The sequence below is a fragment of the Mesoplodon densirostris genome, chromosome 6 (assembly GCF_025265405.1).
Source record: "Mesoplodon densirostris isolate mMesDen1 chromosome 6, mMesDen1 primary haplotype, whole genome shotgun sequence".
Taxonomy (NCBI): Eukaryota; Metazoa; Chordata; class Mammalia; order Artiodactyla; family Ziphiidae; genus Mesoplodon; species Mesoplodon densirostris.
The window spans coordinates 36,043,385-36,056,091 of NC_082666.1; the positions used below are offsets into that span (position 1 = coordinate 36,043,385).

At 38.8% G+C, this 12,707-nt stretch overlaps 1 protein-coding gene across 6 annotated transcripts in view; it reads right to left on the reverse strand.

Moving 5' to 3' along the window:
• Nucleotides 1–12,707, reverse strand: part of LPAR1 (lysophosphatidic acid receptor 1) — a 159,911-nt gene that overhangs the window by 57,006 nt on the left and 90,198 nt on the right. For 5 of the 6 annotated variants that reach the window (XM_060102029.1, XM_060102026.1, XM_060102025.1 and 2 more), the window contains exon 3: nt 2,324–3,071. In XM_060102029.1, coding sequence (XP_059958012.1) covers nt 2,324–3,071 — 748 coding nt within the window. Of the gene's footprint in view, nt 1–2,323; nt 3,072–5,552; nt 5,658–12,707 lie in introns of all 6 variants that reach the window. The other variant, XM_060102030.1, reaches the window with a different exon arrangement.

Sequence of the window (12,707 nt, forward strand, 5' to 3'; positions counted from 1 at the left end):
CTGCCCATTCTGCCATTCTTGCTGCTTTTCTCCGCAAGGCTACAGTCCACTTATTTAATTTCTCCTTCCTATACCACAATTCCATACACATCTTGCCTCACCAAATTTCTTTGCCTATCACCCTGATTGGAGTTCTCCATGTTCTAAACTTCTTCCATCACACATCTATAGAGATAATGCCATTTATTCCAGAGGCAGCTACATGTATTCAATCTTTGTGGAGCCCACTAGTTTAACCTCAGAAACCAGTGTTATATTCTGTTATTTTCAAGTCTGGGGTTGGTGTGGTAGGGCAGAAGGGGCATTTAGGGCCAACGTGCACTGAAATTGTGGCCCCATAAACCCTCAAAATAATTCTCGGGCTTCCCTGGTGGCGCAGTGGTTGAGAGTCCGCCTGCCGGTGCAGGGGACACAGGTTCGTGCCCCGGTCCGGGAAGATCCCACATGCCGCGGAGCGGCTGGGCCCGTGAGCCATGGCCGCTGAGCCTGCGCGTCCGGAGCCTGTGCTCCGCAACGAGAGAGGCCACAACAGTGAGAGGCCCGCGTACCGCACACACACACACACACACATACAAAATAATAATAATAATTCTCATTTAACCTGCAAAACCACCCAATGAGGCACAAAAGTTAATTTTATATGAATCGTTAAGCATACTACACACTGGAAAATGCTAGGCATTATACAAAGGTCAAAATTCAAACAAGAACTTAGCAGGTTCATAGTCCAAGTTCAGTAGTCATTTTCTGCTGGTGGTTCTACGAACTATAAGCAGTACTTGAGATGATACTAGAAAAAGTGCACCCGTATGAAAAGTTTCAACCAACATTCAGATCAGCAGTAAACAAACAAATACTTGAGTCAATACAGAAGTGAAATCTCTCATGTTATTTAATTTAATACAAAAAATAGCATCCATGGTAAACAAAGATGTGCTTCATCCCTATCATGGAGAATGTATACTTGTGGCACAGGTATGCTCAAGGCTTTTGTTGATAATTAAAAATAGAGAGAAATCATTTTTATACTTCTACTGAACTTTGTTGGATGGAATAAAACAATTTCACATCTGTGGTGGTGGGGGCCTCAGTGGGGATACTACCTACACGTGCCAGTTAGTTACAGACAGGGATTTAGTTGTGTCGGCAATCCCAAGGCCTGGTCTTTATTCTTAGAGCCATAATTAGGGCTCTCTTTCCTGGGGCTAAGATTAAAGTAGCTCCCAGAGTTTCAGAGGAGCCACACCATCCCAGGTTCCATCCACTCAACCCTGCTTTACAAACTGGAACAAAGAGCATTAGAGGAACTTTCCACTGAATTTCAACGGAGAAAGATGAACTACTAAAGATTTTTTAAAAGATATTTTTTAAATGTGATCAGACATTAACCCAAATATAGCCCATGGAGAAAATGTAATTCAATAGGGTAATTATTTAAAATTCTCACTGGGTGAACTTTAAAAATAGGCCCTCTAACCTCCAAAAGAAATGTTCTGTGTATGCTGTCTTCATGGACACATTTCCGGGAGTCAGCACAGGGCCTGGAACTTACGAGGTTCTCTTTAACTATTTTCTGAATACATAAATGAATAAATATATTCCTTCTGATCATTAACCATGAATTTTTCACCCAGGAAAAATAGTTATTTAAAGGCAAAAGTTACTCGAGTATACATTACATAAAAGAATAAAATCCTGCTTTTCACCTTGAAATATGAATTAACTTCCACCACTAAAAAAAGAAAATTAATGGAAAAAAAGTAAGTTTTCATAAAGATGACTGTCAGAGATGGTATTAATTGCAACCCATTTTGCGCAATAAATCTATACAAAACCTTGATATACTTACCTACATGTATGCAGTAACAATGGCAGAAAGTGAAAGACTCCTATTTGGAAACAGACTCATAAAAATAACTATGTGTGAAAGCATATTCATGGGACATTAAAAACACTTTCTGAGAATCTGTAATAAAGAGACTATAGGCAAAAGTTCCACAATTTGGGCTGTAACAAAACCTTTCAAAAGCTGATAGTTTTCAATACTTGATAGCCAAACTCGTCAATGATATCTTCCACATCACCATCATTTATAACACACCACTGAGACACTATTTCCCTGAAACCAGTTCTGTAATTATGCAAAGACTGGGATGCTGACTTCATCATAAACATTTGCTATAAAGGTGCCTTGTCCCCTTGTAATTCCTGCATATATACCTGGTGATGTCCGCATTGTTGTTTACCACTATCATAAACTACTCTGGTTTGTATTAAGACATTGAGAATCTGTAAAGTAAGTTACAGTCGAGACAAAACTCACCAAGCACGATGACCACAGTCTTCAGAAGACTCATCATGGTATCCCGATTGCGCCGCGGCCCAGAACTATGCCGAGACATCCTCATAGTCCTCTGGCGAACATAGCCAAAGATATGAGCATAGAGAACCACCATGACAACGAAGGTCACCAAGTTGAAAATGGCCCAGAAGACCAAGTAAGAGTCACTGTAGAGGGGTGCCATGTTGGAACAGTTTTCAATATCACAGATGCAGTTCCAGCCTACACTGGGTATGGCCCCCATAACGATGGCCATGGTCCAGATGACCACAATCACCACCACCACCCGCCGGTTGCTCATCCGCGTGTGGAGCTGCATGCGGAAAACCGTAATATGCCTCTCAATTGCAATGGCCAGTAAGTTGGCCACAGAGGCTGTCAGGCTGGTGTCAATGAGGCCCTGACGCAGGAGCCACGTGCTAACAGTCAGTCTCCGAGTATTGGGTCCTGTGTTGAACATTAGGTAGAAGTAGGCCAACCCAGCAAAGAAGTCCGCAGCAGCCAGATTCGCCATTAAGTAATAAATAGGAAAATGGAAGCGGCGGTTGACATAGATTGCCACCATGACCAGCAGGTTGGCCAACATGATGAAGATACAGACGGTGATGCCAAGTCCCATCACCAGCTTGCTAACTGTGTTCCATTCTGTGGCAAGGTACTTTCCACTCCGGTTATAAAAGAAGGCAATGGACTCATTGTAGAAGCACTGTGGTTCATTCATGGCTGTGAACTAAAAGAGAAAGGAAGAAAGGTTAAAAAAGAGAAAAACCATGAACCCAAGTTTAAAGATGTGTAGATAACGCAAGCCTTCTACGGTAAATGTGGCCAAAAAATAGCAAAAGCAAAGAATTTGAAAATCTGATCCTGTGTAATGTTCTATGATTATGTTGAAACCCCAAGGTTTCTTACTGTTTTACTGTTCTCGAGATTAAAGACAGTTGGAGTTAAATAAATGACAAGGTCTGTTCTTGGTGGCTGCACATCATTGAAGTCTACTAGAAAAGCCACACGACCCAGAAATCATGCCTAAAATACATGAGACAGATGAGAATTTTGCAGAGCGTTGCAACTGGAATATTTACCATAGTGAAATCTATTTTGGCCTGTTATTTAGGGAATCTGTAAACACAGATGGTTTATAGATAGGGTATTATTGCCCTATTATTCTGCATTCCTGTTCTCACATAGTATGTTCAATCTGTGTCAGACATTTTGTAACGCAAGTCCCCACAAGGACCATCAGTCCCAACATTTCAAAGAGGTCACTATGCATCAAAGCTACTTTGCCCAAAGCCAGCATTTGCTGTTCAACATTCCTGTGGTCAGCACTGTCTTCCTCCACAACTCCTTACCCCAGAATAGCATTCATCAAACAATCTATGACGTTTGAGAACGTTTTTCTTCTTGGAGGACATAAGAAATATGTAACTAATGTAACCTTCAGAGAGCAGTTCATACTTTGACACTGCTCTAAAAGTACACCTTCTAAAATGTTGAGCGATAATGTTTCATCATGTGTTTTCTTATTTTTAACATCAATCAGAATATATTTGCTTATTAACTACTTATACTCTCACTTGAATTCAACAGGATTGAGGAAGTTTCTAACAGAATGATATAGGTGTCAATAAAACTATTAAAACAAAATTAGAAAGGAAAAAGTAACACGGAGGGCTTCCCTGGTGGCACAGTGGTTGACAGTCCGCCTGCCGATGCAGGGGACGTGGGTTCGTGCCCCCGTCTGGGAAGATCCCGCATGCCACGGAGCGGCTGGGCCCGTGAACTATGGCTGCTGAGCCTGCACGTCCAGAGCCTGTGCTCTGCAACAGGAGAGGCCACAGCGGTGAGAGGCCCGTGTACCGCCAAAAAAAAAGTAACACGGAGAAACTAGAAAATTACACATCAAATAGAATAAATCACCCTTCCTAAAGCCTTAAGTTTGTCTGTGACTCCTAAAATTAGAGAATATTTCTTGAAGATAGCTCACATCCAACCTTTTTCTTCATACGTTGCACTGCATTTAGTAAATTACCTAGGAAATATGACAGTTTTCAGAAACTAATAAAAAAAAGAAATTTTTGATTGTAAAAAAAAAAATGACAGTTTTAACCGCTATTTTTGATCGAATATTCTACCGAATATCCGTGAGTTGTGCCTTAATGTTTACCAAACACAGAAAGTTCCAAAACAGTGTGTGAAACTCTTCTTGAATGGTTAGTCTCCTGACCTTTCCAGACATCTAGGGTCTCTTTCCTCATTTAGACTAATAGCTTTTAGATCATGCTTCTATAATAATCACTCTTACCATGTTGTATAATTATTTATCACCTTGTTTCTTAAAAAGATGATAGTCCAGGGGAAGAGTGAAGACCTTGTCTTACACATCTTGGTATCTAATGTACCTTCCACAGAGCCCCATTCATTGGTGATCTGAGAACTTGTGATGTTCCATTCCACTCCAAATTTGCCATTACTCTGGGTATCTCATCTAATTTTCTAGCCTCTCAGTTTCTTGACCTCATCTTTCATGACTTTCTATTCCATTACAACTCAGCTGCCCACTTCCAAGGTCACACCCTGGACTCTGTAACCACTCAGAACTGTCTCCCTTTGGAAATAATCGATTGATACATTCTAATACTCTTTCCATTCTAATTACTCTTCCCATTCTTCCAAATTTATACATTCTAAGTACTCCCTTCCCATTCTTCCAAATTTCTCAATTGATCCCCCTACATCAGTTCTTTGAAGCCATCTATTTCCTTAAGCATTCTACTTTTTCCCAATGGATTACCTCCCTATCTTCCCCCTTTTCCCTATCTGGCTTAGGTTCCATAGTATATCGTTTTCAACCTCTTTTTTTTTTTTTTTTTTTTTTGCTAACGCAAGAACACAGTCCCTTCTTGAAGACTTTGAGGTCAGGTGTCCTTCAGAATTCAAAAATTTGCCCGTTTTAAGAACAGTTATAGAGGACATAATCATGTTTGATGTAACAGCCCCACCAAAATTTGAGACAGCACTCCATAATGATACACGTTAATCTCTAAAGTAAAACATATGAATATATACACTAAGTGTGATAAATAAAGGTTATAAGTAGCCTCATATCTCTTCATTCAGAGCAACTTTTGCCACTGAGTTAAGAAAAAATCATCAGTTTTCAGACCTCCTTAAGTGTTATAGTTTCAGATAAGGAAGTAGAGACCTTTACCTTTTAATCTACTTGCTCCACTGCACTTCTGTAACAATTTCTTAGAATAACACCAGTCTTGGATGAATGCAATTGGTTCCCATTTCCACACCTACACCAAGGCTTCTGAGAAATGTTAGAGAAAAATCAACATATCTGGCAGATGGATTCTGCTATAAATTCATGATGTCTAGCCTCAACTGAGAATTTAATGCCACAAGAAATCTGATTTTCTCCCTAATTATTATTCTGTATCTTCTTCACAGTAACTACTCTAAACTTATTATTCTCTCTTGAGTCTCACCTTCCCTCTCTCCAGCAGCAGTTGCCAAAAGAGGAAACTTAGAAATCATCAGATTGAAACTCTTTTACCTTTAAAATTACCTATTCAAGAACCCATTTTTTCTTCCCCTTCTGTTACAATGGAAAAGGTGTACCCTTTGCCATCCAAGTGTTCTGAATCCCATCCATTCTTACTATTTCCAGAACCTTGTTCTATAAATTGCTTCCTTTCTTCAATTCCCTCCTCACTCCTTCTCCTCTCTCTTGAATCTTTCCTATGCATATTCAAGTAAGTTTAATCTCTACCAAAGACAGGAAGGAAGGAAAGACAGGAGGGAGGGAGGGAGGGAGAGAGGGAGGGAGGGAGAGAGGGAGGGAGGGAGAGAGGGAAGGAGAAAGAAAGAAATCCCCATATAACTTCATGTTTGGCTTCCAGCTCTGATGATTTTTCCCCTTCATAGCCAATTGCTTTCCAGTGTCTCACTGGACACACAAAAATTTCTCAATTACCTATGGTACAGCTTCTCCCCCTTCCCCTCCATCAAATCCACTCTAGTCAATTCTTGAGTTTCACATAACTTCCCCAAATCACAACAATCTGGTGGCTGTTCCAGTGGAAATTTTTCAGTCCTCACCTTACTAACCCCTCAAAGCATCAGATACATGACTGGGAGCCTCTTTTTTAGAAAATTCTCTTTCTTTAGCTATCATGACATCATACTATCCTGGCTCTTGATCTCTCTCTCTCTCCCTGGTTGGTCCTTCTCAGTCATTTCTGAGGTTCCCCATCCTCTGTGCAACATTACTGTTTCTACCCTATGTTCTCATTCAACACACTTTCATTGAGTTTTCTAATATGTCCTCCAAGATTTTAATTATCCTATATATTTCAAATACTCCCATATCTACATATTTGACCCTTATTTCTTTCCTGAACTCTAAGCAAATACCAAATTGCCCACTGTTATCTCTGACAACCTCATAATTACTTCTGTCTCTGTGTTCAAAACCGAGCTCAAACTTATAACCTTCTTCAACTTGTTCCTCCCACGGTCACTATTTCAGAGACTAGAGAACCACTATCTTTCTAGTGGCCTGAATGCTAAACGTGGGAATTCCTTTTCCCCTCATCTTCATCATTTAATCAATAACCACACCCTGTAACTTCTCCTTCCTAAGTATCTGTTCTACCTGTTTACTACTCCATCCTCATGGCCACCAGCATTACTACTGCACTGGCTTCCTAGGTGTTCTTTTTACTTAGCACCAATCTCTTCTCTAGTGATCTTTCTAAAAGACAAAGTTGCCCAAACTGTTCCTCTACTAAAAATGCTTCAATGGCTAACAAGTGCACTTAAGCTAAAAATCCATACTCTTCAACCACCTTATCAGGCCTCCTTATCAGGCCTCTCCAGCCTCAACTCAAGCTATTAATGACTTTAAACTCTCTGCTTCAGCTCTAGTTAATGTACTGTGCTCTCTCTCACCTCTGGTTCTCAGCATCGCTGAGAACAGACGTTTTCTGCATCAGCACCCAGAGGGTTTGTAAAACACAGCTTGATGACCACATCTGTCTGATTTAGCAGATCTGAGGTGGGGACCCACATGATGCTGATGCTCCTGGGCTAAGGACCACACTTTGAATACCACTGGCCTAGAACAATCTTCCCCCCATTTTCACCTTATACTCATTCTTCATGTACCAGTTGAAATATTATTATTTCTAGTCATTCTCCCCAGATCTTCCCATGTCTGGGCAAGGTGCCTCCTACCACAGTTCCCTGCATTACTCCTAAAACAACACTTACCACACTGTATAATAATTGCTTCACTATCTATTGACACCTCCCCACATTAGGCTGTAAGCATTATGACGGCAGAGATTCTAGCTTTCCTGTTCACTGTTGTATAGCATCCATCTATTAGATTAGATGCTAAATATATATTGATTGCTTTAATAAATTAAAGATAATTCAAAAAACGTTTACACTTCACAAGTTTTCTTTCTGCAAAGGATATTTTTAAAAATCGTAAATATTATATAAATGCAAAATTCTGTTCTTTCCTTTAGCCCCTGTAACCATTTACTTTCTCGGGACAAAGAAATTTCTTAATCAAACAAGAAGCATGTAGTATTTCACAGCATTCCAACTTCTAAACGCCAACTGCCAACAAAGTCAAGCAGTGATATGAACAGCTTCTTTGCTTTACCCACATAGAAAAACCATATAATTAAGAATGACAAAATAAAGTATAAATTGGCCTTTTAAACCACAATATGCTAAGGTGAATAAAACTGACAAATTTTCTCTGAAGGTATCCAATGTTTACTCAGCAAATGGCATGTGACCTGGTTCTATTCCATCTCTTATCTCTCAAAAATTGAGTAGTGATACCATAAAAATCATAGCATATTTAATGACATAACTTACATGATTTTTTGAACCTCAGTTTTACCATCTGTTAAATGAGGAAATTGGACTAAATTATACATAAGGTCTATTTCAGATTTAAAATTCTATACTAAGAATATTGTGGGTAAGAACTCTATATTTAATCAAATTGCCAGCTAAATATTAAAGCAGTAGAAAATATACCAGGAATTAAAAATAGTAAGGGTAGAATATACCTGAGAAAAAAATCAGGAATTTCAGCTAGATTTAGTACAACAGGACTGAATTGAAAGAAGAATTAAAACTTTTCTCCTATCATCTGCAAAAAGCAGCAGATCTGGAGAATAAGTGAAGGACACCCTGGCAGCATCTTCAATGGTAGTCAGAAGGGTCGTGTGAAAGTGCTTCTTTCCTTTGTCAGGACCTGATGGATTTAGGCAGAAACCCACATCGAGCTCTGAGAGAACGCAATTCAACTGTGCTTGGACTATAAGACATTAAGGTAGTCATGGTTATAATGGTATGGCAAACAGAAAAAATTAGCAAACACAATGGGGAGAAAACAATCTCAGAGAAGGAGATGGCCATTCTAAAGAATAACAGAAAATACCTCCCCTTGAAGCAGATTTATTAAAAAAGAAAAAGGGGGGGGAATGGAAAAGATTAAATACTAGGATATTTCTGATTTGCATCCTCAAAATGCTTTGTTAGGGTACAAGCACTGAAAATAGAGCAAGCCATGACGAAGACAAAAAAAAAAAATTTTTTTTTCAGAAAAAACTACATAGAGATTATATTAGCTTCCCATTGCTACTGTAACAGATTGCCACAAATTTAGTAGCTTAAAAAGACAAATTTATTATCTTATAGTTCTGGAGGTCAGAAGTCCGAAGTGGGGCTCACTGGGCTAAATCAAGGTATTGGCAGGACTGTGTTCCTTTCCAGAGGCTCTAGAAGAGAATTTTTCTGTCTTTTCCCACTTGCAGAGATGGCCCACATTCTCTGTCTCCTGGCCCCATTCCAGCTTCAAAGCCAGCAATGGCCAGCCAAGTCTTTCTCACACTGACATCATTCTAACACTGACTCTTCTTCCTCCATCTCCCACATTTAGGGACCCTTGTGATTACCTTCCCAGATAACCTAGAATAATCTCCCCATCACAAAGTCCTGAACTTCATCACACCTGAAAAGCCCCTTTTGCCATGTAAATTAGCCTATTCAGTGGGTCCAGGATTAAATATGCAATGGACATCATTAGAACTTCATCACTGTGCCTACCAAAGAGATGAAAAACTATTTCTCAATTAAAAACAATAATTCAGGCAATAAAATGAAGTATAAAAATTCCAGAAAACTGGGCTTCCCTGGTGGTGCAGTGGTTGAGAGTCCGCCTGCCGATGCAGGGAACACGGGTTCGTGCCCCAGTCCGGGAAGATCCCACATGCCGCAGAGCGGCTGGGCCCGTCAGCCATGGCCGCTGAGCCTGCACGACTGGAGCCTGTGCTCCGCAATGGGAGAGGCCACAACAGTGAGAGGCCCGCGTACCCCACCCAAAAAAAAAAAAAAAAATCCAGAAAACTGAAATGGCAAATAGAAAACAAACTTAGGAAGTTTACTCAGTGCTCAGAGAAGACAGTCAGAGATAAGAATAAAAGGCAAGAAGGCACGTATAGGAAAAAAATTTCAAACATAACTAGCTTTCCAAGTAAGACTAGGACAAAGCTTAAGTAACACAGCTTGAAGCATAAGAAAAGTTATTGCTTAAGGAGAAAGACCTCAGATTACTGGTTTAAGTTTACATAAATTACAAAAGAGTCGATTAAAATCACTAAAATTGGGCTTCCCTGGTGGTGCAGTGGTTGAGAGTCTGCCTGCCAATGCAGGGGACACAGGTTCGAGCCCTGGTCTGGGAAGATCCCACATGCCACGGAGCCACAACTACTGAGCCTGCGTGTCTGGAGCTTGTGCTCCGTAACAGGAGAGGCCGCGACAGTGAGAGGCCCGCGCACCACGATGAAGAGTGGTCCCCGCTCGCTGCAACTAGAGAAAGCCCACGCACAGAAGCAAAGACCCAACATAGCCAAAAATAAATAAATAAATAAAATTTAAAAAGAAATCACTAAAATTCAGATATAGCTAGGTTAGCTAGGTTAGATTTTGGAATCTCAAGGTTAACATTCGAAATTCTAAATATATAAAAAAAATAAACAAAAAGCAAACAAATCAAATATTGAGAGAAAGAGAGAAAATACAGTATTGCTAAGCTTCTGCTGTAGAATTCCAAAAGATAGAACACAACCAATCAAAATCTCCATTATTTCAATTATACTTCAATTTGGAAAAAATCTCCATTATATGGAGAAAATGTTTGATATCCATATATTCCACAGCCAAGTATACTGATGTTCTCACAGGGGATAATAAAGAACAGTCCCAGAGATGTGGGAGCTCTGAAAGATCATCATCTACATTTCCTTCCTAAAGAAAATACAAATTCAAGTAAGCCATGAAAAAAGTAAAAATAAAAACCACAATAGAATAAAAAGACTGGCAGTAAGCATCAAAAATACACACAACAAAATTGAGTCTAAGTAATTGCTCTCCAAATGGTTATAAAACAAAGCAGATATCAAAAATAACTCTTGAGGGTATACTTATTATAAAGACAATAAATTAATAATAATCTGGAATTAAAATCACTGTATCAATAAGAACTTAAAAATGGGGGAAGAGAAGTATGGAAATATCTGTTCATTTTCTCTTATTACTCAGGTATGAATCAAAACATACTATTTAAATTGTAACAATAATTTTCAAAAATAAGTTTAAATATAATCGATTCAAAAGTCACCAAATTGAGTAGTGAATATACTGAAAGTAAGATGATTACTTTTCATATTACTGGAGAAAATAGAGTAAAAAAATGATGTATAGAATGACAGTTTTGTGAAATTTATATAGGTAAGACTATAAATGATTTTCTTTTCTTCTTTAGAAAAGTAGTATCTGTTGCAAGAAATTTAGGGGGAAACGAGAATAAAATCAGACAAAACTCAAATACTTTTTTAAAGTTCATTATTCCAAAATCCCAATGACTATAATTAGAAATTTCTCTGTAATAAGTTACAGAATTCCGCCCTGCCCAAGAAACAAAGATGTAAACAAAATAGAATGATTCCAAAAATAAATTGTCCTCAAAGCTAAAAAGAGAAGTCCATATTCATGCCCTTTGCACATCCACCAATTACATTTCAGGATGATGGGGTGGAGGAAGGAGGCCTCCGTTGGCTGCTCTACAGAACAGATGTTCCAAATCTCAAAAATTTACCTCACCCTATCGTGTGATCTCAAAAGAAGTCATAACAACTCTGGCAAGCCTGAACTCTAAAGAGACACAAGAGGGTGTTCATCTTCGCTATGCACTTCATTTCTTCCTTGGCACATTCACAAACATTTCTGGAATGCCAGGTATGGGTATGGCACTGCACTACGTTATGCCTTCCAGGGGTACCAACATGAAACACCTGGGTGCCTGGTGTGGGGTCCCTCACAGTCCATCTAGTGTGGTTTTTAATCTCCTGAAAGACAACTACATCTTCATTAGCCAAGTGGAGAAGGGAGCACTTCGCACAAGCTCACGAACTGGTAACTAAACCTTTATGATTTAGTAAGCATTTAGATAAGAATGTAAATATGTACTCTACTGACATTCTAAAGGGAGATTTTAATTTATACTGAATAAAGGACCAGTAATAAGATCTACATCAAGCCAATTTGGTTTCCCACTTCTGTTAAAGTACAACAATGGAGTGGGTGAGGACTTCTTCCTGATTCTGATGCTCACCAGCTAATTTGGTCTTCAGTAAGTCTCATAACTGCTCTGAGTGTCAATTTCTCACTTGTAAAATAAGATATCTCTAAGGGCTCTTCAATTCTAGTTCTTAAATCTAAAATAATCAGACCTTCCACACATTTCCTCCCTCTTCCCCCCCACCAAAAAAAAAAAAAACTGAAAAGAGATGGCACAGAATTTAATTAAATGCAATTAAGTCTCTATTAACAAGAAAAATAGTTCTCACACTTTTTAGAGTCTCAAATTAGAAACAATAAAAAGAAAAAAAAGGAATGATCTACAACTATAATCAGAAAATGGGACATAAAACAATGCTGATCCAAACTAAAAATGTTCTAATGTTAGAAAGCTAGCCTCACAGTAGCTGAAGAATGTGCAACTACTAGATTTTTTAAAACTTTATCTGAAAAAGTACATAAAGTGCTACTTCTTATATAGTAACAATGTATGTGAATATGATGTACACACATGTAAAAAAGAAAACTATGGAAAACAAGTGTAAATCAATAAAAATACATCGTATCTGTTATGGCCCCTTGTAACAGGCTAAGTGAGTGACATCATATTAGTTGAATTTCCAAAGAGAATTTTGAGCCTGGGCCCAAGAGGAAGAAATGGAAAACAAACAAACAAATAAGCCTAAAAACA